The 21,514-nt window shown below is 45.2% G+C and overlaps 7 protein-coding genes across 7 annotated transcripts; 4 read left to right on the forward strand and 3 right to left on the reverse strand.

Annotated features, from left to right (window-relative positions):
* Positions 1-93: 93 nt before the first annotated feature.
* On the forward strand, positions 94-5,269 carry LACBIDRAFT_329297 (uncharacterized protein; the record flags this gene model as incomplete). The annotated part of the gene is made up of 8 exons (XM_001883386.1): positions 94-112; positions 163-265; positions 318-389; positions 438-976; positions 1,073-2,869; positions 2,912-2,925; positions 3,028-4,677; positions 4,733-5,269. 8 exons carry the CDS (start codon positions 94-96, stop codon positions 5,267-5,269), a joined length of 4,731 nt encoding a protein of 1,576 aa, XP_001883421.1.
* Positions 5,270-5,465: 196 nt separating this feature from the next.
* Positions 5,466-8,047, forward strand: LACBIDRAFT_329298 (uncharacterized protein; the record flags this gene model as incomplete). Its single annotated transcript, XM_001883387.1, has 4 exons — positions 5,466-5,648; positions 5,708-5,879; positions 6,528-7,172; positions 7,230-8,047. The coding sequence occupies 4 exons, from the start codon at positions 5,466-5,468 to the stop codon at positions 8,045-8,047; spliced, it is 1,818 nt and encodes a 605-aa protein (XP_001883422.1).
* Positions 8,048-8,157: 110 nt separating this feature from the next.
* On the reverse strand, positions 8,158-8,478 carry LACBIDRAFT_302412 (uncharacterized protein; the record flags this gene model as incomplete). Its single annotated transcript, XM_001883495.1, has 1 exon — positions 8,158-8,478. The coding sequence occupies one exon, from the start codon at positions 8,476-8,478 to the stop codon at positions 8,158-8,160; it is 321 nt and encodes a 106-aa protein (XP_001883530.1).
* Positions 8,479-8,486: 8 nt separating this feature from the next.
* LACBIDRAFT_329299 (uncharacterized protein) lies at positions 8,487-9,743 on the reverse strand (the record flags this gene model as incomplete). The annotated part of the gene is made up of 6 exons (XM_001883496.1): positions 8,487-8,692; positions 8,745-8,880; positions 9,093-9,121; positions 9,289-9,301; positions 9,466-9,606; positions 9,693-9,743. The coding sequence occupies 6 exons, from the start codon at positions 9,741-9,743 to the stop codon at positions 8,487-8,489; spliced, it is 576 nt and encodes a 191-aa protein (XP_001883531.1).
* Positions 9,744-9,805: 62 nt separating this feature from the next.
* On the forward strand, positions 9,806-9,982 carry LACBIDRAFT_302414 (uncharacterized protein; the record flags this gene model as incomplete). Its single annotated transcript, XM_001883388.1, has 1 exon — positions 9,806-9,982. The coding sequence occupies one exon, from the start codon at positions 9,806-9,808 to the stop codon at positions 9,980-9,982; it is 177 nt and encodes a 58-aa protein (XP_001883423.1).
* Positions 9,983-10,345: 363 nt separating this feature from the next.
* LACBIDRAFT_329300 (uncharacterized protein) lies at positions 10,346-11,812 on the forward strand (the record flags this gene model as incomplete). Its single annotated transcript, XM_001883389.1, has 6 exons — positions 10,346-10,555; positions 10,612-10,841; positions 10,956-11,057; positions 11,326-11,441; positions 11,477-11,614; positions 11,724-11,812. 6 exons carry the CDS (start codon positions 10,346-10,348, stop codon positions 11,810-11,812), a joined length of 885 nt encoding a protein of 294 aa, XP_001883424.1.
* Positions 11,813-12,329: 517 nt separating this feature from the next.
* LACBIDRAFT_251575 (uncharacterized protein) lies at positions 12,330-13,731 on the reverse strand (the record flags this gene model as incomplete). Its single annotated transcript, XM_001883497.1, has 4 exons — positions 12,330-12,423; positions 12,476-12,503; positions 12,555-12,980; positions 13,029-13,731. The coding sequence occupies 4 exons, from the start codon at positions 13,729-13,731 to the stop codon at positions 12,330-12,332; spliced, it is 1,251 nt and encodes a 416-aa protein (XP_001883532.1).
* Between the last annotated feature and the right edge of the window lie 7,783 nt (positions 13,732-21,514).

The raw sequence follows: 21,514 nt of genomic DNA on the forward strand, positions 1-21,514 counted from the left end.
TTATTGATTGTACAGTGAATATATCCATTTCCTGACATATTTTGTGATAGATCCTCCTAGATCTCACTGATCTGCTCTGATCTTGATTGTGCTATGGACCAAGACCCAGATGGTCAGTTGTTCTATCACCAATGCTTCCTTATTCACATATTTTAAATCTAGAATTTGATGCTATCCCCAATGAATTTGACAATGAATTCTTTGGTAATCTGACACAGGAAGAATTGCTCATTTTAGATGGAGTTCCAATCAGTGCTCCAGCTCAGTATGTATTGGGATGAGATGAAACAAATAGTTCTCATTAAATCTCCTTGTAGATCTGCTTCAGACAATGTTTCCTCACAAATGGGAGATATCATCATGTCTGATATTCAATCAGAAAATTCTGGGTAAGAATTGGCAATTCAACTTAGACTCTTATATTGAATTTGTTGTAGCCCAGATAACCAATCCTCCACACTTCCATTACTTCCCTTTTATGACCCACCTAACCATACTAACGATCTTCCAATGAGTTTCTCCCCTGAGTTGGAGCCTCATCCACATCCAACTTTGGATTCTGCTGGTGACTACCTTCACCAAAAAATTGTGTCTGATAGTTTTGAGAGCTCTGGGTCTCATATATTTAATAATCTGGAAAGCTCCTCTGGGTTAGAGCCTTGTGCACATATAACTTTGGATTCTGCCAGTGATCACCTTGGTCAAACAAATGTGTCTGATCGTCTTGATAGCTCTGGGTCTTATACATTTCATAATTTGGAAACCTCTGAGTCTGAGATGTATGCATTTAGTAATCCTGGGAACCTTGAGAGCTCTTTAAGTTCTTTAGTACATAATTCTGGCTCTATGATCATTGACCTTGATGGTCCTTATACTGGGGGAAGCTCTTTTAATGCTGATACACAGCATTCTGATACTTCAGCTGTCACTTCATTCCAATTCATTGATGTGGATATCGATGAAGCAAGTGGTGCACGTTCGTCAAATGAGCCAAAGCGGCCATGAGGACGACCAAAACTTGTTGAACTATCTGCAAAGTCTAAGGGTAAACAAAAGCGAGCACTCACACCAGATGCTCCTTCTCCCAATGACCAGAATAATTCCATTAAACTCCCTCATCTACGGGATAAAGATGCACCTCGTGGCCCAAAGTATACATCAGTTGCCCAATGGCTTTCTCAAAAGAATGGGGACAATATCAGAGATAATTCAGCTCTATCTGGTTTGGAAAATATCCCAACCCATGCCATTATTCCTGACCCTGATGAAACTGCCATTTTTGAAGATAGCAATGAAGATGATGGCATTGGTGTAGAAAGTTATGAATCTGGAGGAGTAGAGGCTGATGAATCAGGTCTTGACTTCAATGAAGATGGGGCAGAGGAACAACCTCAGAAATCACAATCATTTCCCCCATGGTTTAAAAAGGCTTTTGAAGAAAAATTGGCTGTCATTGAAAAAAAGGACAGAAACAACAGGGCCACATTCTATGAGGTTTATGAAACTTTTTGGGTTCCTAAAAAGGCAGGGTGGTTTATAATGACAAAGGCAAAGTCTCTTGAACCTGAGGCACTTTACGATTTTGAGCTATTCTACTGGGACCCAGAGTTGTTAACCAAAATCAAATGCCCCATTTGCAAGCTCTCTTGGTTAAATCGTCATGGACTCCACAAGATACCTCGGCAAGGTGTTGGTCTTGATAAATGCTTCTGGATGATTGGTGCTCGATACAAGTGCCCAACTTGTGCAAACCCCATTACTGGAAAGAAAACTGTCACATTTATGAGCTGGGACCCAAGAATTTTAGCAGCTTTTCCAAAAGCACTTGCAGCAGAATTTCCTGTAGTTCTCACCAAGCGAAGTGCTTTATCGTCTCCTATTCTTGCCTTACAACGTTCTTTATTCCAAAAAGGGCTAGGAGCAAAGCAATTCTCAAATATTCTAACCACTTTGCATATGCGTCGCTTTGATCAAATTCATCTTCAGTATCTACACATGATATTTGAAGGCCAGAGTCAAAGTCGTTGGCAAAATCATTCATTTCAACCATTCTCTGAATTTTCTGATCCTCAAGGATATTCAGGATATGTTCCATGCTCAACTTGGTTTCGTGACCTCTATGATTCATTCATTGAAGCTCATCTTCCAAGAATATATCAATATTCATCCATGTTGCCTGCAAGAATCTGTGCAATTGATCATTCTCACAAGATCACAAAGCACATTGTTACAATCAATGGTGTTCCTGTGTTTATTGGCTTGCTCACTGTAACAAATGAAATGGGTGAAATACGCATAATTGCACTAGTTGCTACAAAGGCTCATGCTCAATTTGAAATTGCACTGGTCAATATGAGAGAGTCATTGAAACTCTATGGACTTGGAGAAGTTGAAATATTTTATACAGACAATATTGCTGATAAAGCATTCTTGGAAAAATGCTTTCCATCTCTACTAAAAGAAGTTCAGCCTGTGAATAAATATGTGAATTATCCACTCTACTCCATTCCAGAGGGTGTATCCATCCATGTCAAGTCTAATGCTTCACAATTTCAAACTGCACTAGCATGCATCCATGAGAAGCTATCAGAAATCAGTGAAAATGGCACAGTGATCATTGGATTTGATACAGAGTGGAATGTTGACAGAACTCCTGGTAACTCAAGACAGGGAAAGACTGCAGTGGTTGCCATTTCATTTGAAAACCAGATTTTTGTCCTTCAGATATCCCAATATACAAATGCTGGAAAGCTTCCTGTTGCAATCAAGAATATACTTGCTGATGAGCGCATTTTGAAAGTGGGCAGGGGGATTAAAAATGATCTGAAGCGGCTCCAGACAGAGGCAAAGATGAAAGATCCATTCCCAGGTGCTGTTGAACTTGCTCCCCTTGCCAAAATGTGACATGTAGCCCCAAATGCAAGAGTAAGCTTAACAGAGCTATCAGCTCTAGTTTTAGGCTTCAAGCTAAACAGGGATGACACTATTAGAGTGAGCACTGAATGGGAGAATGCCAATCTTTCCCAGGATCAGATCATGTATATTGCCCAGGATGCACATGCTTCAAAGTGCATTTATGAAAAGCTTGTTGAGCTTGAAAAATATGGAAATGTACCTCAAAATGCAGCCCCAGGGCTACCAGTCATAATTTACCAAGAGGATGGGCAAAGAATAATTGCATATGGCACCTGGTCTTCATTAAACTCTGAGGAGAATGCAGTCATTGATAACATTGCCCTCCACACTTCTGACAAAATAGTTGCAATCGAGGTTCAAAAGGTTTCTGTCCCAGGGGCAATCATTGAGAGTCACAAAAATCAGGCACTCAAAGACTTTGGACCACCACCTTTTAGACTTGTTTGTAAAAGAAAACAAGTACATGTTTCAGTCATTCAAGAAATTGAGAGTGGTGAAGCAACCCAAGAAACAGTTGCTTTAAACACACCAATAAGTGATATACAACTAGATGCTGAGAATCCAAGTCTCACTGACAACTCCTGGGCTGCTGATGCTGATCTTGAAGTTGATCATAATGCTCTCCCAGAAAATTTGGCTCAGGATGCAGAAAAAGATTCTACTAGTACTCAAATTGGCAATAAAGTACTGACCGATCTACGGAATAATCCAGCATCAAGTGCTGGGCCTATCCGCAGCAGAGTTCTTCTGGATCCATGGCACATCTTTGATAGAATATCAATTCCAAAAAGTCATGGACTGCATCTACAATTTGCAAGAGCAATGCGTGATGCGATTTTCTTACTCAATGAAGAAGATCGTGCATTAGTTGAGGCTCGGTTGAAATCTGAAGGGTCATCATGGAATGAGAAATTGAAGTTCCAGCCCAAGTCACTGTGGAAACTTGTTCGACGGTATATACCACCTCCAGAACAGCTTTATGATTTAGTTGAAAATATTTTCAAAGTATATGGGCCATTAAAAGACTCTATAACTGGACAACCTTTATTTTCACCAGTTGCCTGGAAGAGTGCTCGGAATATTTTGAAAACAATTCAAGCTGGATATCTTTCAGATCCTCCTGGTATCCCACTTTACTATCAGGTTGGCCTTGATAGAAAGGAGAATGGATTACCAATATGGCGGTGTATCAGAGGCACAAATTTTACTGAAGGAGGTGTTCATCATTCTATTCGGGCTTGTTTCCCAGATTCTATCATTTCAGCTCGTAATGCTGTCAACAGACTGGCTGACTTTCAACTTCATCATAATCTCCATGTTGGAACCAAAAACCGGACTGGACATAGATTTATTGGACATGATGACATTTGGCTTTATGATGAACTTCAAACAATGATTGAAAAAACCAGAATTCATGTTCCACTTTCCTACAGGATTCAAGGTTGGACTAATGGCTCACTCTACATGGATACATCAGAAGTCTCAGGAATTTTGCCAATTCCTCCTATACTGTGTACTAAAGCCTTGATGCAGCCATATATTCCTGGAGTCACCTCAAAGACACTGCATCAATTTCTTGCTCAGCAACAACAAACACAGTTTGCAGTTGTTGCTGTTCATACTGTTCCTGAAAAGCAGTTATTCTCTAGCTTGATCCAAACAAATCCATACTTCAATCGGGATAAACAGGAACCTGACTGGAAGACTGGTGTCCAGATTTGGAACCGTGATCATGCTGATGGTAAAACTATATTTTACAAGGTGAGAATATTTCTTGATTTAATGTCGGAGTATTTCTTAAAGATTATACTTCTAGCTTGAAGAACATCTGACAGCATATTATACTGTCTGGCAGACAAATATTGCACATCTTGCCACACAGTCCCAGACCAGTTCTCAGCGCAAGGGAATTGAAGCTCGGATTCACAACCCTGAAAGAAATATAGCTTCACAAACATATCATGCAATGACTTTGCCAGTTACCCAGCAACCAACATCAGGAAAACAATCAATTAGCCTCCATTCCAGTGATCAAAACTCTGAGCTGCTTTTTGATATCCACTTTCCACTTGAGGATAATCCAGTTGCAGGACCAAGTATATTGCCCAGTGGAACAGAGACATCAAACAGCAATAAGAAAAATAAGAAGTCTAAGCAGGACACTGTCACAAAACGTGCTTCAAAGAGGTGCTGGAAATGTGAGATTGAAGGGTGTAAAGGAAGGGTCAGAAAAGATCTGTGCCAAAACCCCTGTGCTTTGTGCAACTCAAAGGAATGTAAAGGGAAAGACAGCAGACACCCTTCTCTTCCCTGTGCAATGATTAATGCTCAGGATGCCAACAAATCTACGTAGTTCTTAAATTGTAGTGTTCAATATATTGTTTTTACCTTGCAAGTGTCATAGTGCTAATAAATCTAAGGAAATCTTTTTTTCTCTCTTTTCTTCTTTCCTTTTTGGGAATTTCTCTCTTTTTCCTTTTTTATTCCCACAACTATGATACCTGGGCCCACCTCTTCCCTTGCCCACATCTCATCCGGTGGAGGAGACTATGGACCTCGGCGATGACGATCTTCTGCTACAGTGTGTCATCGAAGGCGAATCTGAGGCGTTTCTAGTGAACGTCAAAGATTCATTGTGGCACCAAGCGACATTCCTAGTTGCCGACCTAAAGGAGAAAATACATGAGAGGCAACATATGGGTTCATTTGCCGACGCCCTAGTACTCTGGAAGGTGGGTGACACGGAAGATTCGCGACGTCAGACAATATGGCTTACTCGCCGTCGTCCCAGCCCAAGGAAGGAAATTCTATCAATACGAAACCGAAACAGACGCTGCCCCAACGTGTCGCGTCTGCTAGGAATTCCGGGGAAGAACTCGACCCTACGGACAGCGTCTTAACCGTCTTCCCAGACCAACCTTCCCTCCATCATATTCATATTATTGTACGGAAACCGGATGCTGGTGAGTGACGGTCCCTTGCTATAGCCGGATATCGCTGATAGGGTCCTGTGTCAAATTTCCCTTCCAATTTCCCTCGTCGTTGTGCACTTCATGTACTCGGCTCACCACAAAACAAAACTTGCGTCGCTCGCCGCTTTCCGGATGTTCTTGTCGCGCACGTTGTCCCGTTCTGTGTTTTATTCTTCTCTTTCCATACCCCTGCGGGGATTGTTTATCTTTTCCTCTCTTCTCTACATCGCCCCTTTGGCCGCCCGTCTTTCCTACTCGCAATACATCATCATCTTCTCCATTCTCCCTGTTGCTCGCCATCACACGTTCATCTCTGCGTCTCGGCTTACATCGATCACCCCTCGGAACCATCTCTTCCTTCGCGCATTCCCTCATTGTCTCGCCATCTCTCTATCATCCGTCCACCTACCACTGATCCCTTCTCCACATTTGCAAATTTGTAATGTTCCTCCCTGATGCCATGCTTTCTTCGTTCATCTTTCCTCCTTCCCATCTCCCTCCTCACATATCTCAAATGGGTCTCGTTGCCGGTCTGGGTTGATTCCTCACTACGCCAAATTACAATGTCCTCTCATTTCCATGTCTCACCATCGCTCTCCCTGGTTTTACGCTTCTCATTCCGACTTTCAAACCAATCAGAATCAGACCGTCAGAAGCGAAAGGCAGGCGCCGTGCTTGAACTTGATGTTTTCGAGCAAGCGAAGAAGGCGAAACTGATCACCATGGCCCCTTCTGACGCGTCAAAAACCATCTTTTATGAGAATCTGCAGAGAAATGCCTCTGAAAGGATCCTCGACGACCGTCCATCGGCAGATTCAAACGTACCGCCTGCACCACTGCTCTATTCCGGCTTCGGCCACTTCCTTGATATATACAACGGACTCGAGGATGTTCCTTCTCTGTCGAAGATAGATTTCCCTGCTCTTGAGGCTGCCGTTGATGACTTTGCTGACAAGATGGCCGAGTTCTTTGTAAGCGAAGACGTTCGACGAGACGAAGGGCTTCCCCTGCTGAATGCGATTTTCTCATGCCGCAAAGAGGACGCGCCTGTATTCATGCCACTTCATGCGGAGTCATTCCGCAGCTTTAGGACGGACGAACATAACATTGCGGCTCACCGATCCGCTGGAACGATTACCGAATTCAAGAATAAAATTACCGAAATCACTTCAATTCCGCATATTGAAGCCACTGCCTACTTCGCCCAGCTCAATATTGCATCCGCGCACGGACCCCAATTCATTGGTCGATGGAGGGTACCTTGCCTCGGCATCACTGTCATTGGTGAGTGCAGAACTCCAACGGTCGCCTAACATTATTGCTGAGAACCATGTCTTCCAGGCGACCAAGTGACTTTCTATGCAATCATTCTTCTCGGCCACCAATATCGGCTCATCAGTCTCACCCCCACCCTGTCATGTCTTCGTTCGGCGTCGGACTTGACTGACCGCACCAGCCTCTACCGCGCGTTTGCCGCTGCTTCTGTTCTCGATATGCGGATCTTCGAAGACGTCCGACTCACTCTTGCAAATCTGCCGCCTCTGATTCCTTCAATGAACTGGCGACTTCCTGCGGTTTCCAGTCTCCGCAAATATTCGGATACAGATGACCCAGAACACGGCTACCTTGACTTTCAAATCCATGACGACGACATTTACGCAGATCCTTCTAGACTTCTTTTCTTGGCGTCAACTTCTACTGCCACACTCGTCGTAATCAAGTTCACCCGCCGATATTGTGCTGAGCTGCATGCACTGTGTGCGAAGCTTGGTCGCGCACCTCAGCTTCTCGCGTTTGAACGTCTCCCTGGGGGTTGGTTTGGTGTCGCCATGAATTATATTTCAACAGCTAAGCCGCTGCGGATCATTCCGAAGGACCATGTCGAGCGCCCACGCTGGTACAAGGAGTTGAAGGAAGTCCTAAACAAGTTTCATGGGGAAGATCTGGTTCATGGAGACCTGAGAGATACGAACATAATTGTCGAGGATGGTGAACGGGTCCTACTTGTTGACTTTGACTGGGGAGGTCGAGATGGGGAGACTGCCTATCCGAAGTGGAACCTCCACCCAGAATTAAAAGACGGAAGAACTTACAATGACCTCAAGATCCGGAAGGAGGACGATGAAAGAATCCTGGCATATGCATTTTCAAACTTGTGATTGTATTCTCTGTACCTCGTTCTCTTGCAGTCATTTTAAAGCTCTGTTCAACCAGTCTTGCCACATTTTCGAATTACCCACTAATAATTGTATGGACTTTTCGATATGATTTAATTAATGTCAAAAGTGATAGAAATAGGGTAAATATAATCCATGGCGACACCAAACCAACCCCCAGGGAGACGTTCAAACGCGAGAAGCTGAGGTGCGCGACCAAGCTTCGCACACAGTGCATGCAGCTCAGCACAATATCGGCGGGTGAACTTGATTACGACGAGTGTGGTGGTAGAAGTTGACGCCAAGAAAAGAAGTCTAGAAGGATCTGCGTAAATGTCGTCGTCATGGATTTGAAAGTCAAGGTAGCCGTGTTCTGGGTCATCTGTATCCGAATATTTGCGGAGACTGGAAACCGCAGGAAGTCGCCAGTTCATTGAAGGAATCAGAGGCGGCAGATTTGCAAGAGTGAGTCGGAACGGTCTTCGAAGATCCGCATATCGAGAACAGAAGCAGCGGCAAACGCGCGGTAGAGGCTGGTGCGGTCAGTCAAGTCCGACGCCGAACGAAGACATGACAGGGTGGGGGTGAGACTGATGAGCCGATATTGGTGGCCGAGAAGAATGATTGCATAGAATGTCACTTGGTCGCCTGGAAGGTTCTCAGCAATAATGTTAGGCGACCGTTGGAGTTCTGCACTCACCAATGACAGTGATGCCGAGGCAAGGCACCCTCCATCGACCAATGAATTGGGGTCCGTGCGCGGATGCAATATTGAGCTGGGCGAAGTAGGCAGTGGCTTCAATATGCGGAATTGAAGTGATTTCGGTAATTTTATTCTTGAATTCGGTAATCGTTCCAGCGGATCGGTGGATAAATTTTTCAAGCAATGTTGAACATTAGAGTTCAAGTTAGTCGTATTCCGAGGCAGGGAAGAGGCGCGGTACGTGAGCTACAGCTGGTCCGAAACCACGATACGCCTAGAACAGCTGCAAGTCGTGCGATGTTTTGCAGAGAGAAAAGGTCATTGCAACAACAACCGATAACTTACAGCAGGGCTATTCGAGTGTCGTTCCCAATCTACATTGAAGCGGCAGATCTACTGAGTTTGCACGTTTGGGAGGCACGTCGGAGAAGGGGAGAAGAGGTTATTGTTTGTTGTTTGTCAAACATCCTTTCCTCCACCACCAAGTCCCCGCACTTCGAGCTGCTCAGATCAATTGCGAGTCTATTCAATGGCGGCATACCAATACGTGACCACTTCACAGAACAATTTCAGGAGTAACACAATTCATCGCCCCAGCCTGCACCACGCAACTCCACTGACTTGAACTCAACCATCGACATCGGGTCATCGTCCTGGGTCTCCTTGGTAGAAGACATTATTCCAGAATCTCGGTGTGTCAGGACTTTGAGGAACTCACCCGCTTCACTGGTGCCTTGACTCGGCCGCTTTCAAGTTCGTCCACCTTCCCTCGATACGGGCTTGCGCATTTTCCTGTCCGCCGGTCAGTATCCAACTTGGGTCGCGTCAACTTGACGGCTGGTAGGATTCGCCCAGCCCACTATCAAGCCTCCGGCACACAAGCATGCTCACCATCTCCACTCGATCCTTCCGCGCGAGAAGCGCACACGCACGTTGATAACTTACCATAGGTTGTGGGTCTATGTCATGGTACGCTGCACCCATATGTTTCAACATTCAGACGCTTAAACTCAATCACAGGGAGGACGCGCTTTGCCCATGCTAGAGCTGAGCTTAGCATGACTGATCGTACGGATGGTACATCGTCGTCGCCTAATCATGCACACCACCGGAGACCAGAGAACCAGGAGGAAGAGGACAAGCTTGGAAGTGAAGGTGAAGATGCGGGGGTCTTTAAGCGAGATCGGGCGCTCGCAATGATGAAGAAGACGAGGGGCTATGACGCTAGAATCTAACGCTCGCGCGAAGCCTCAGATTACGCACAGAAGGGCTCGAGAAAGCTGCCACGCCGTCCATACTCGAACTCGAATCCCCCTCCGATTCACCCGAATGACGACGACGACATCGCTACACCACCAAGTTCACCCAAGCTCAAACCCTCCAAGCATCCGTATACTCTACCCAACGGCGTCCACTTGCGCTTATCCCTCCGCACGACCTTTTTCAAGTAGAAGAAAGTACGAACCAACGGAAAGAAGAATGACTTACATAAACCCTCCTACAATCCTCCTCTTTTACGGAGCTTCCAGCTTCATTTTCCTCTTTCCCTTTCCCCACAGCAGCTAGGTACACCACACTGTGGACTGATCGACTGGAAAATGGGGTGGGAGTGGGATTCGGGCTTCTGGCGTAAGGCGGAGCGCGTTAATGCAGGATTGACTCGGGGATGGAAAAGCAAAAAGAAGGGGATCGAGACAGCGAGGACAAGCCAGGAAGAAGGGGGAACCAAACAGGATCGGGGAACACGAGTTGACACTACGGTTTATTCGCTTTCGGCCCTGGCTGCTGCTGAGCTTGGGGGGGGGGAGGTTAGAGGGATGTTGGTGTTAGAGAAGAGGAGAAACATTCTGCTGGATTATCACAGGCTGCTGAGGGTTTGGAAGGGAGTACGATCAGGCTGAGAAAGTGGGAACGCATTTCTCTCCCGTCCCCTCAAACTCATCTTCGACTCACCACTCCTCTAACCTCCAAGTCCCCCGGGCCAAAAGATGTACGAGACCGCCCTACCGGCCTCAACTTGATCGTTGCTGCTGCTGGAAGTCCAAAGCTACCGTACACCATTCCCTTTCGTAAAAAGGGCCTTTCGCATTCAAGGTACGTGTATGCGACTCATTCGCTTCACTAAGTCTCGTTGCTGACTCGCTCCAGGCTATAGGCTACCACTATGCCCATAATCGATTGAACTTTTCTAACATCCACCACCTTCAGAAAACCAAACCGACCTGAAGTTCTCCCTCTGAGCTTTTCGACTCGGATGCGATGGCAACCACCTTATAAACCGATGGCTAGCTCACGAATCGACCTGAGGCTGTGAGTGACCTTTCAGAGATTGTCAGAAGGGCGATGTGGAGGTGTTTCGGTGCTTCCAGCATTTGCAACTGGCTTCTCTCTGGCTAGTTGAACGGTCGTCGTCCACATTGACACCTCACGTCAGGTGCTAAACACCGCATCTTTCAAGACTCAGCAACGGCTTTCAATCCTCCTTTCCAAACCCAGTACACGAATCGAGAAAGACCTTCACGCGACTTTGGAACGGGTGTCTTTGTCTGTTTACCCAGAACACAAAATTCGCATTTAGGCGGGTCTTCACGAAGAAGATGTTTGGGCATACCTGGTATCATCCCACTGCTGACCATGCCTTTGAGTGTCTGATAGTTTGCGTGACCAAGGCGGCGGTGCAAGTCTCAAGGTCTGGTGCGTGCTGAGCCGCGAAGACATTTTCGGCGTAGATAGAATGAAGTGCCAGGGAATAGAGGTTTTTATTGGGGAGAAGATTACCGCGCGCTATGATGGCGTTTGTGGACTTGTTGGTGATCCAGCAGGAGCTTTCGTCAAAATGCGCAACGGCCTGGTTGTCGCGTCCGAGAGTGCTTATTGAGATAAGGCGTACAGTGGCGTTTGGTAGGTAGAGCACATTTTGTAGGATGATATAGGCGCCGCGTGCAACGCAGAGTTTGATACTGCCCATGCCTATAGCGGTTATAGATGAACCGCCGACGCCTTTAACAGATCGAGCGACTGTCGGTTTGAGAGTCATGAAATGTGATCTCTCCGGGGAGATGTGAACCGTAGCGCCGGTGTCAACGTAGAAAGGAAGATCGTCAAGGGAAATAGGCGTTCGTTTGTTTTGGTTAATGGGCGAGATCTCTGAGATCGCTGCGATGTCGGATGGTTTTGTGTGAGTATTCCAATGGATAATAACGAGGCCAATCTCGGTCATGTAGTGTGACACATGCATCTATTTTGGGCTCCTATGCCCATCTCCACTCAATATTTTGCTGGGGCACACTCATTTACATGCTTATCTATAACTCTATGTATTTAGATTGCCCATAGGTACCGCTCTTCTCTCATAGTACTGCTTATGACAGCACGCCTTTTGTAACTACGGAAATAATTGACCAAATCACTCCATTTTTGGTGGGGTGCACCTCCCCTCATTAATGCAAGTCCAACGCACAAAAAATCGTAGCAAACAGCCCAGCCGTTGTGGAGAAAGTTCAGATGGGACATTGGCGATCGTATTTGTGTGTTTTGATGGGATTTCTCACGACCGCCAACTTCATTGCAAACGGCAATAACTCACCTCTTCCGTTTTGCTTTCATTTCTTTGCGCAAAGCAGCGCCATCAAGTGGTTTTAACAGTTCAAATGCGCACAACAGGTCCTCAGAGACACTGCCATGGCAGTGAGCGGGGGTGGAAAAGAATGATAAAAAAGGGAACGGACCTCATGCATGCACCGTAGTTGTCGAACTCTGCAATGAAAGTGAGACCTCTCTTCAAACGTGAACTGCGGGTAAACTTACCACCACAGTAATTCGGCGCGCTGAATACGGTGACAAGGGTACGGTCATTCCAAAACTCATAACCATCCTCTACGACCATATGAGCGCGACATATCAAATCCATATCATATCGAACGAGGAACTCGTTGATGATGGCTTTTCCGAAGCAGTAACTGACTCCTCTCTCATTGTCTTCCCAATCGAGCGCCGTGTCCGATGGGTCCGACCACAGTAGATCATTGAGGAGCCCAAAATCGGGCACGTCCGTCGGCCGCTGTATGCCCTTTATGTCGTCCATTGAATGAAGTGAAGGGGATAGCCCTCCGTGGACACAGAAAATCTTCGACGCCACGATGGCAGCGATGGGAAGACAATTAAACACGTCTATAAATGTTTTCCACGTCTTGATATTACACCGTCGTTTGCATTCATCGTAAAATCCATAAACTGTCATCAAATTCGCTTATGCAGTGTTAGATTGGAAAGAAAACGTACCTCGCGTAACATTTGCAGATTCGTGATTCCCCCGAAGTAAAAAGAAAGTCTCTGGGTATTTTATCTTGTAGCATAGCAAGAGAAGGATGGTTTCAAGGCTCTGTTTGCCGCGGTCGACATAATCGCCAAGAAACAAGTAATTGGCGGCTGGAGGGAACCCACACATCTCAAACAACCGTATGAGGTCGAAATACTGACCATGCACGTCGCCAACGATCTTCACAGGCGGTGAAAGTTCTATCAGGGTAGGCTGGCCAAGGAAAACATCGCGAGCAGCAAGACAAATTGCTGTGATCTCCGCATTCTTCAAACACAGTGATTTGCTGACTTTGCCGGTGAAGCCCACGTGCAGCAACCGCTGGATCATATCATCAATGTTAAGCTGTTTGAGTTTGTCCTTTGATCCACCATTTCCCACAGATTCGCCGGGAGCTCCGCTGCTGTTTGTTGAACCTGGACTAAACGGTATTGCGTTGATAAGGATGGTGTGCGCGAGGGGAATGTCTAAAGGGGCGGTAGTTGTGTGTGGGGACGGAATGGGTGACAGTGATGAGGGCAGCGATGTGGCTAATTGGGGTGACTCGAGATGCAGGGGGTTTACTTTGGAGGGGTAGGGTGAACCGTGTGTTCTGTTCGCTGACGCGGGTAAAGTCGTTTCTGACCCGTCGTCAGATACGTTGATTAAGGGAGTTCCATTTGGCATTGAACCAAAATCCGAACCATCTGCAGTGGACGATCCGGTGGCGCGGGCGCGGGAGATGGTGTTCTGAGGAGTGCTCTCGTTGGTGTCATCACCAGGAGAATCATTCGAGGGATCTGGGTTATTCTTATCCTTCTCCTTCTCCCGACCTCCTTTCCTGCTCTTCTTCGAAGGTTGTTTCGTCGATTCTGAGTCGGCTTTTTTAGGCATTATAGAAGTAGAATCATGTTGTTCTCGGGAGAGGTAAACGGTCCCTTCTTGATAAAATATATGAATATATGGATTTTAATACACCAGAAAACGTACCGTCTTCGTTCAAATGGCACAAGAAGGTTTGTCGTATCCGACCAAGGAGTTCAGAGGCATCTGGCATTGTGGTTTCGTCCTATGTAGGCTTTAGACTGTGAGTAATCAAGCTTAGCTGAACGCACCTCTCTGATAACGGCACACCAGTCATTATCGTGGCTGATGGCTACCTTGGCACTGGGATACTGGACCGAGGTGAGCGGGAAAAACGCAAACTGAGCCGTGGAACTCACCTGACTCAAAAGCATCTGATTGATAACTATTGCCGGATGGATCTGTAATGTCTTTATGAGGATCGAAAATGGACAACGACAGGAGGTGCTAACCATAGACATATCGCCCCCAAACCCATCACTCCTCACACTGACTGTTCCTCCTTGATCTCCTGCGAATAATGATTTCAGCCGTTCGACGAAGCCTGCTTTAAAGGCAGCTTACTTAAATCCAAAGCATTGTTGTCATCCGATACATCTTGAGTAAGGGTTGATAGCATCTCCTTCCAGACATCCTCGGCAAGTGTGAAGGCAAACGAACGGAGGAAGGTGCATTGATTCCGGCTATCTCGCGGGTATTCTTCCCTGCCTGCGGAATCTAAGCACTCTTCAGACTTTGGGCCTGCCTTCAAGTTAACTTTAACACGCCCTTCATAATTCCAGGTATATTCAACGAGTGGCTGCACGCCATCAGCAGCTAGTGATAGGGTCGCAGGTCCTTTAAGATCAGAATAAGTAGCGATCCCCCATGAGTTGGTCTTATCGCAACCCGTAACAAGTCGAAGTTGCCCGTTTTTGATGCGCCTACCACAAGTGCCGATGGTGAACCTGTACCATTCCTCAACTTCCTTTGACTTGACGCTCAGAAACTTTTCCAAGCTGAGCAAATCTTCATGGTAGGCCCCGTTGGGCATCACTAAGATGGATCCTTCAGAATCATTACACTTAAAGGTTAAACCTCTATAAACCAGATTAGCACCAGATGCCGAGATACATTACTCATTCAAACGTACCTTGACTTTTCGATAGAGGAAGTCATAAGGCAAGTTCCCGAATCGTGTTCGCGTAATTCCGAGATATCGCTAGGCAAGAGATTAATCGGTGAAAAGTCAATCGGTAAGACCTCCGGGTGACCATGCGACAGGCAAATGTTGAACAGGTAATCGAAGCTTCCTTGAGACGTTATGATGCCAACATCACCAACACTGACACCCGTCCGTCGATAAGAGGGAGGGAGCCGACGAAGGGGCTGGGGTGCCCAGAGCGGAAAGCCATGCCTTTCGAGCAGTAGATGGCGCTGGTATCGAGCGATTGGAGATTCCTTGTCTCCAGTCGGAGCATAACCTATGCTTAAGTCAAAATTCTTGATCAGATGGAGCTGCCATTCAATACTAGCACTGGCACCCACCTAGATCTGGCAAAGAGGCTGAAGGACCACGACTCGAATCAGCAGACGGTGCCACGGGGTTTAAGCGGCCAATCAATGAGCCAAAATACGACGACAAGGACCGCAAAACCGATTCATTGCCTGGGGCTACTTGCGTTCTGCTACTGACCATTCGGTCAGAACTGTCGCCGAGCGCATCGTCCTGGTGGAGTTCGGAACGAGGCCCTATGCCTTGGGAACAATCTCTACATGAGTTATGGGCCCCATTCCACCCGGGTGCTACATACACTCACCTGGATTTAGTGGGGAGAATGGACGTGCCAACGTGTTTGGGTTGCCAGTCGATGAATCAAAATGTGACGAGGGCCCCCCAGCTGATTCGTTGCCTAAGTTCGTCTGCGTACCCATATCTGTGCAATAATTTGGTCAGCAACTGGTATTGAGCACATTTGGTCGACATAGCCAAAAGTCCAGGTCTGGGACAGGGACCTACATTTGTTGAGGACAGGGCTGTTCACGTTATGATCTCCTGCAGAGTTGCTGAACCTTCCCCCGGATATCGTTGTCGATCGGGACCGGTGGAAAAGATGAGAAGATGAGCTGGCGGAGCGTTAGAGCCAGTCGAGTCAAGTTGCACAGATACTACTCACCGAGCGGTATCCCCCATAACTCAGCGCTGATTGAAAGGTCAGTTAAATCCGTGTCCTTTTGAGAGGATGAGGGCGGCACTGCCTCGACGTTGATAGGCGCGGCGATGTAAAGCGCTAAACAGCATGCTAACTGAACCTGGAAGCGCTGAAACTGAGCTATCTAATCTAAGTAGAGCTGCGACCGACGAAAGAGACGGTCTGGATGTGTGACCGATCTGTGACGAGGATGAGCGATCTCGCCAAGAGGCCAAGAGGCCAGGGCCCCGGGCGGCGGCGACCCAGAAGGGAGAAAGCGCCGGGAATTCAGACGAGAATAGAGCACACTAAACATATAGCCGTGTACCCCACAAAGCACATAACGCACAAAAGGCTTGCTTGCACAACGGCAAACACTCAGTCCACGTACCACAGCCGCTACACTGTACACAGAACTGGTATGGAAGGGGAGGACAGCTGCATTGAAGGGAAGGAAGGAAGAAAGGTGTGACGGCATGTTGTGCGAACTCCGTGGTCCCTTGGAACCGACATGAACGCGAGCGGCGACCCTTTGCACAAGTCCCCCGAAGGAACGAGAGTCCAAGCCTGAAAGAACAAAAGTGAAGGGGGGGGAGGAGAGGGAGGGCAGGAGGAAGGGGAAGTTATTTAAAAAAACCACATTGCATGGTATGTTGGCTGCGTTGTATGGAAATACGGAAATACGAGAAACTCAGGCCTTACAACTCACCTAATCGGTTGCAGAAAAGGATTTGGGGCTTTGCAAGCGAGAGCCGTGACTACGACGGCAGGGTCAACGTCCAAGATCGTCGGGGCCATTGTTGATGTGTAACAATTGTGCTTGTGCAAGAGGAGGCAAGAGGAGAGGAAAACAGGGAACAGGCTTGTGACGGGAGACTTTCAGCTTGAGAGGGACAGTGGTATGAATGTTTTGGCTGATAGGTGTCATGGAATCTGGCTCTGGAGCCATGTCTGGAACAGTCAATGGTTTTTCATTTTTTTTCAAAAATGTGGATCTAAGAAGTAGGGTACTTTACCCTGACTTCATATGTAAAATTGTAGATCAAGAGCAAAAGTTGTTCAATTTTGACAGATTTATTTTCAATTTTGGATAGATTTATTGTAACACAGTCCAGATCTTGATATAAGTACAACTCTTTTGCACATGAAGCTCAAGGCAATGTCAGGAAATATTAATAACATACCAGTAGCTCATGTATCAGCATTTGATAGCAGTGCAACAATTTATTTTACCTATTGATTCTTTTTTTGTTGCCTGCTGCATGGCAACATGCCATTAGGAAGGAGAAGTGTATGTAAAGTGCTTCCACATACCCTGAAATATTTTATTTGCATTGACTCATACTTTGATGAGCAATTGCATTGAATAGAACTGACTTTATATGCTCAGAACAACACAATTTTTCTTCCCAATGGTTCAAAAATGCATTCTGGGTTCAAATTGGAGTATCCTACAATTTATCACAAGTAAAGTGAGCTATTCAAATATTTTTCTGGCCTGCAGTGCATAACACAACAAGAAAAGCCTGTAGGGAGGTGAACTGCTTGAGCAGTTGCCTATTTGGGTGTTAATCCCAATCGGGTGTTAAATTTTCCCAGGTTCCAGAACAGGTGTTAACTACATTACTGTGATTTCAGACATTTTACCTATCAAATTTTACTGACCACATAAGTAGAGGTAAACATAGAATACAGGTATTTTTTTTCTCAGCCTGCGGCGCAAGTTATGGTTTTGTGGAAGATTGTGTGTGTTAGAGGCTGCCTGCCTATTCGGGTGTTAATTTTGATGGCAATCCCAATTGGGTGTTAATTTTTGATTGTTCCCAAACGGGTGTTAAATAACGCCCGATTAGGCGTTATTTTGTTCCAGACATGGCACCTGAGCCTGGAATCTAACTATGGCAACAGGGAGTGGTCAGCTTTGTTTTTTCGGCAAACACCATTATTTGTCCACTTGCCGAGTTGCTGCCATGCATAATTATTACAAAATACTGTTTTCCCACAATAATTACCTTACTTGTGGCTTGTAATGTGACAGCTAACAAGGTATCAATAGACCAGACCTCCAAACGCTCCGCTCAGTGATTTTATTTACCTTTGGAGCTGGCCAAACAACTTCCCACAGCCAATTGGCAGGCATTGTCTTCCCACCTCTTCCCGCTGTTGTGTATATAGTCATAAATTCCTGGTTAGGTTGTTTGCACGTACCCTGAGACTCCACAACTAAACAAAGCCACTAAGCGGAGCATTTTGAATTCTGGTCTATCGATACCTCATTAGCTGGAAGCATCCACTGAAAACAACAGTTCTGAGAGTGCATCAGTGATGATGGGTACACCATTTCCTGCCTATTTGGTTTGGAAATTTGTTTGTCAGCTCTGTATCATGGCACTTAACCTTCTGAATTGTTTTTACTGATGTTACCCAGCTTTCAGCCTGTTGCAATCTATCCAACTCTAAGAGGTTCAATCCAGGTCAAAGGATTAGTAAAAAATGCATTGGAATTTTTTTCATCTCATGGTTCTATCTGCAGACTTTGAAAATTTTCAAATTGGTGGCAAGGTAGCTGAGAAAATCTTTTGACTACTGCAACTCAAATTTAAGAACTATGGGTATGTATATTTCAATCTCTGACTAGGATGTTCACTCTACATATTTTCTTGTATTCCAGGAATTAATTGATGAGCTACTGTCCTTTCTTGCTAATGCTAATTCTCCATTACAGTCATGTCTTTACCCTCCATATTCACAGAGTAAATAAAAAATACCTCATTCAAAGTATAACACCTGGGAAAAGCAGTGATTTGAAAATGTACTAGAAGATTTATTCCCTTCTGAGTACTTGTAATTATCACAGGACTTACAATAACTTACCCCACAGAATTTTAATGATACTAAAGGCATTTTAGTTGAAAATTCACTTCAGTCACCCATTTTAGGGTACCTCTCAGGTATATGAATTCTTGGATTTAAGGGTACCTCAATGGTACCCATTCCAGAGTGGTATGTGAGCACCATACCAATACCATGGTACCATGGAATGGAAAACTCATACCATATCCCACTCATACCAATACCAAGGTACCATACCATACCATGTCATGTTATACCATACCAGATGGTATGATACCATCATACCAAAGCTGTCACTGGGTGTCTGGGGTCCTTTTCCAAAATAAATAAATAAATTCTGCAGGCTGCAATACTGGTCCATTGGGTACCATTTTTTGTGGGGTGGTTCTCCATGTTTTTCTTGAGATATTGAGCTACAAATTGAGGCTAGATAGTCCAAACCATCTATTGAAAATGAATTTAAATAGGCTTTATCCCAGCTTTCTCATGCATCCAAAGCCATTTAATGATACATATCTTTCCCAGTCCTTTTGATTTCAACAAATATTCATCCAAATCAAACAATACCACATCTATTGGGATGAAGTGGTCATTGAGAAGCAAAGAAAAGTGGAAAGGTTCTTCAGGTTTTTTCTAAGATTTCCAACTCCAAGTGGAGGCTAGATAGTCAACTCCAACCTTTGGAAATCAGTTCAATTGAGGGTTTTTTCATTTCTAAAAAGCCATTAATATGAATCCTCCCAATAATAGGTAAAATATATTTTGCCCAGTAGGGCCAATCAGGCAGTCCTACCTACTTACATAGCATGTACATATAGTATGGCCAACAACACCATATAATCTCAATTTTCTTAAAAACTACATATGATGGAATCAGGTATTGTTGTCCTGAGTGTTTGGTTCTTTGTCATAATATTTGGTCCAATTTATTGAAGCTGAGTGAATCTGTCCAATCCAAAGTCTTGTTAATTGGAAATGGAATCAAGTCTTGTTGTCCTAAGAGTCTTCAATATCAAAATATCATACCATGGTGTTGTAATCCCATGTTGCATTCTCATACCATACCATGGTATTGCACTCTCATACCATACCATACCATACCATGGTATTGCACCCTCATGCCATACCATGCACCCTCATACCATACCATGCACCCTCATACCATACCATACCATACCATACCATACCATACCATACCATACCATACCATACACCATACCACACCATACCACACCATACCATGCACCCTCATACCATACCATGGTATCAGGAACCATAATCTATTTTTATTCAAGCAGAGGAAGTCAGAAAACCCTCATTTCGAAGTTTGTTTACATATATTTACCAATAGCTTTGACCAAAGTGATGCTAAAATTTTGTACTGTACCGAACTGTATGGTGGCAACGGCAGACGGAGCGTTACGCGCCCCGAAGGATTTTTTTCGGCAACCGACCGGGCGTTACGTGTTACTTTGGTCCGATAGGCAACCCCCCAGAGATTTAGGAAGACGATGTTACAGAAGTAGATGGTCGGCTGGGCATACAATGATCCTGGCAATGCCGGGGTATTCTACCAGATTTTACCTATATTTTAGTATCTGTAGCCCCGCAGGGACAGAAAAATGGACTTTTTTTTGGTCATTTTCATAGCAACACGGCCAGCGTTACGCGTTACTTTACCTGAAATAAGCAACAAAATCAGGCCAGCGTTATGTGTTACGTTGCCACCATACAGTTCGGTACAGTAGTGTCCGCTTTGATGATTTCCTAATTGGGCCATTTCCTAATTGGGAAAAGCGTTACACTTTTTTCTGCCACACCTAATGTCAGGCACAGTGTGCAGTTGGGTTGGGAACTGTTTCCCACACTCTTTGGGCCACTGGAGTTAGTGGCTAGCTAAGTGTTGTCGCTGTTAATGACGATGTCCGCACTATTTCCTAATTGGGAAAAGTGTTACACTTTTTTCTGCCATATCTAATGTCAGGCACACTGCGCATTTAGGTCAGGAACTATTTCCCACACTCTTTGGGCCACTGGAGTTAGTGGCTAACTTGGTGTTGTCACTGTTCAGGACAATGTCCGCATTATTTCCCAATTGGGCCATTTCCTAATTAGGAAAAGCGTTACACTTTTTTCTGCCACACCTAATGTCAGGCACAGTGCACATTTCACTTGAGAACTGTTTCCCACGCTCTTTAATGTTTGTGGTGTCTGCTTTTTTCATTACAGTGTTTTAGTTTCTGCTCTTGGACTACAAATGTTTGTAGTCTTTGCCCTTTTCATGACAAAGGCCTGTAGTGTGCACTTAAAAGCAGTCACTACAAACATTGTAATGAAAAAAGCGGACAGTACAAACATTTGTAGTCTAAAAAGTGCACACTACAAGCCTTTGTAGTCCAAAAAGCGGACACTACAAACATTGTAATGAAAAAAGCAGACACTACAAACATTTGTAGTCTAAAAAGCAGACACTACAAACCTTTGTGATGACAAAGGCAAAGACTACAAACATTTGTAGTCTAAAAAGCGGAGACTACAAACATTGTAATCAAAAAAGCGGACACTACAAACATTTGTAGTCT

This window comes from Laccaria bicolor, genomic scaffold (genome assembly GCF_000143565.1).
Source record: "Laccaria bicolor S238N-H82 LACBIscaffold_21 genomic scaffold, whole genome shotgun sequence".
NCBI classification, from domain to species: domain Eukaryota; kingdom Fungi; phylum Basidiomycota; class Agaricomycetes; order Agaricales; family Hydnangiaceae; genus Laccaria; species Laccaria bicolor.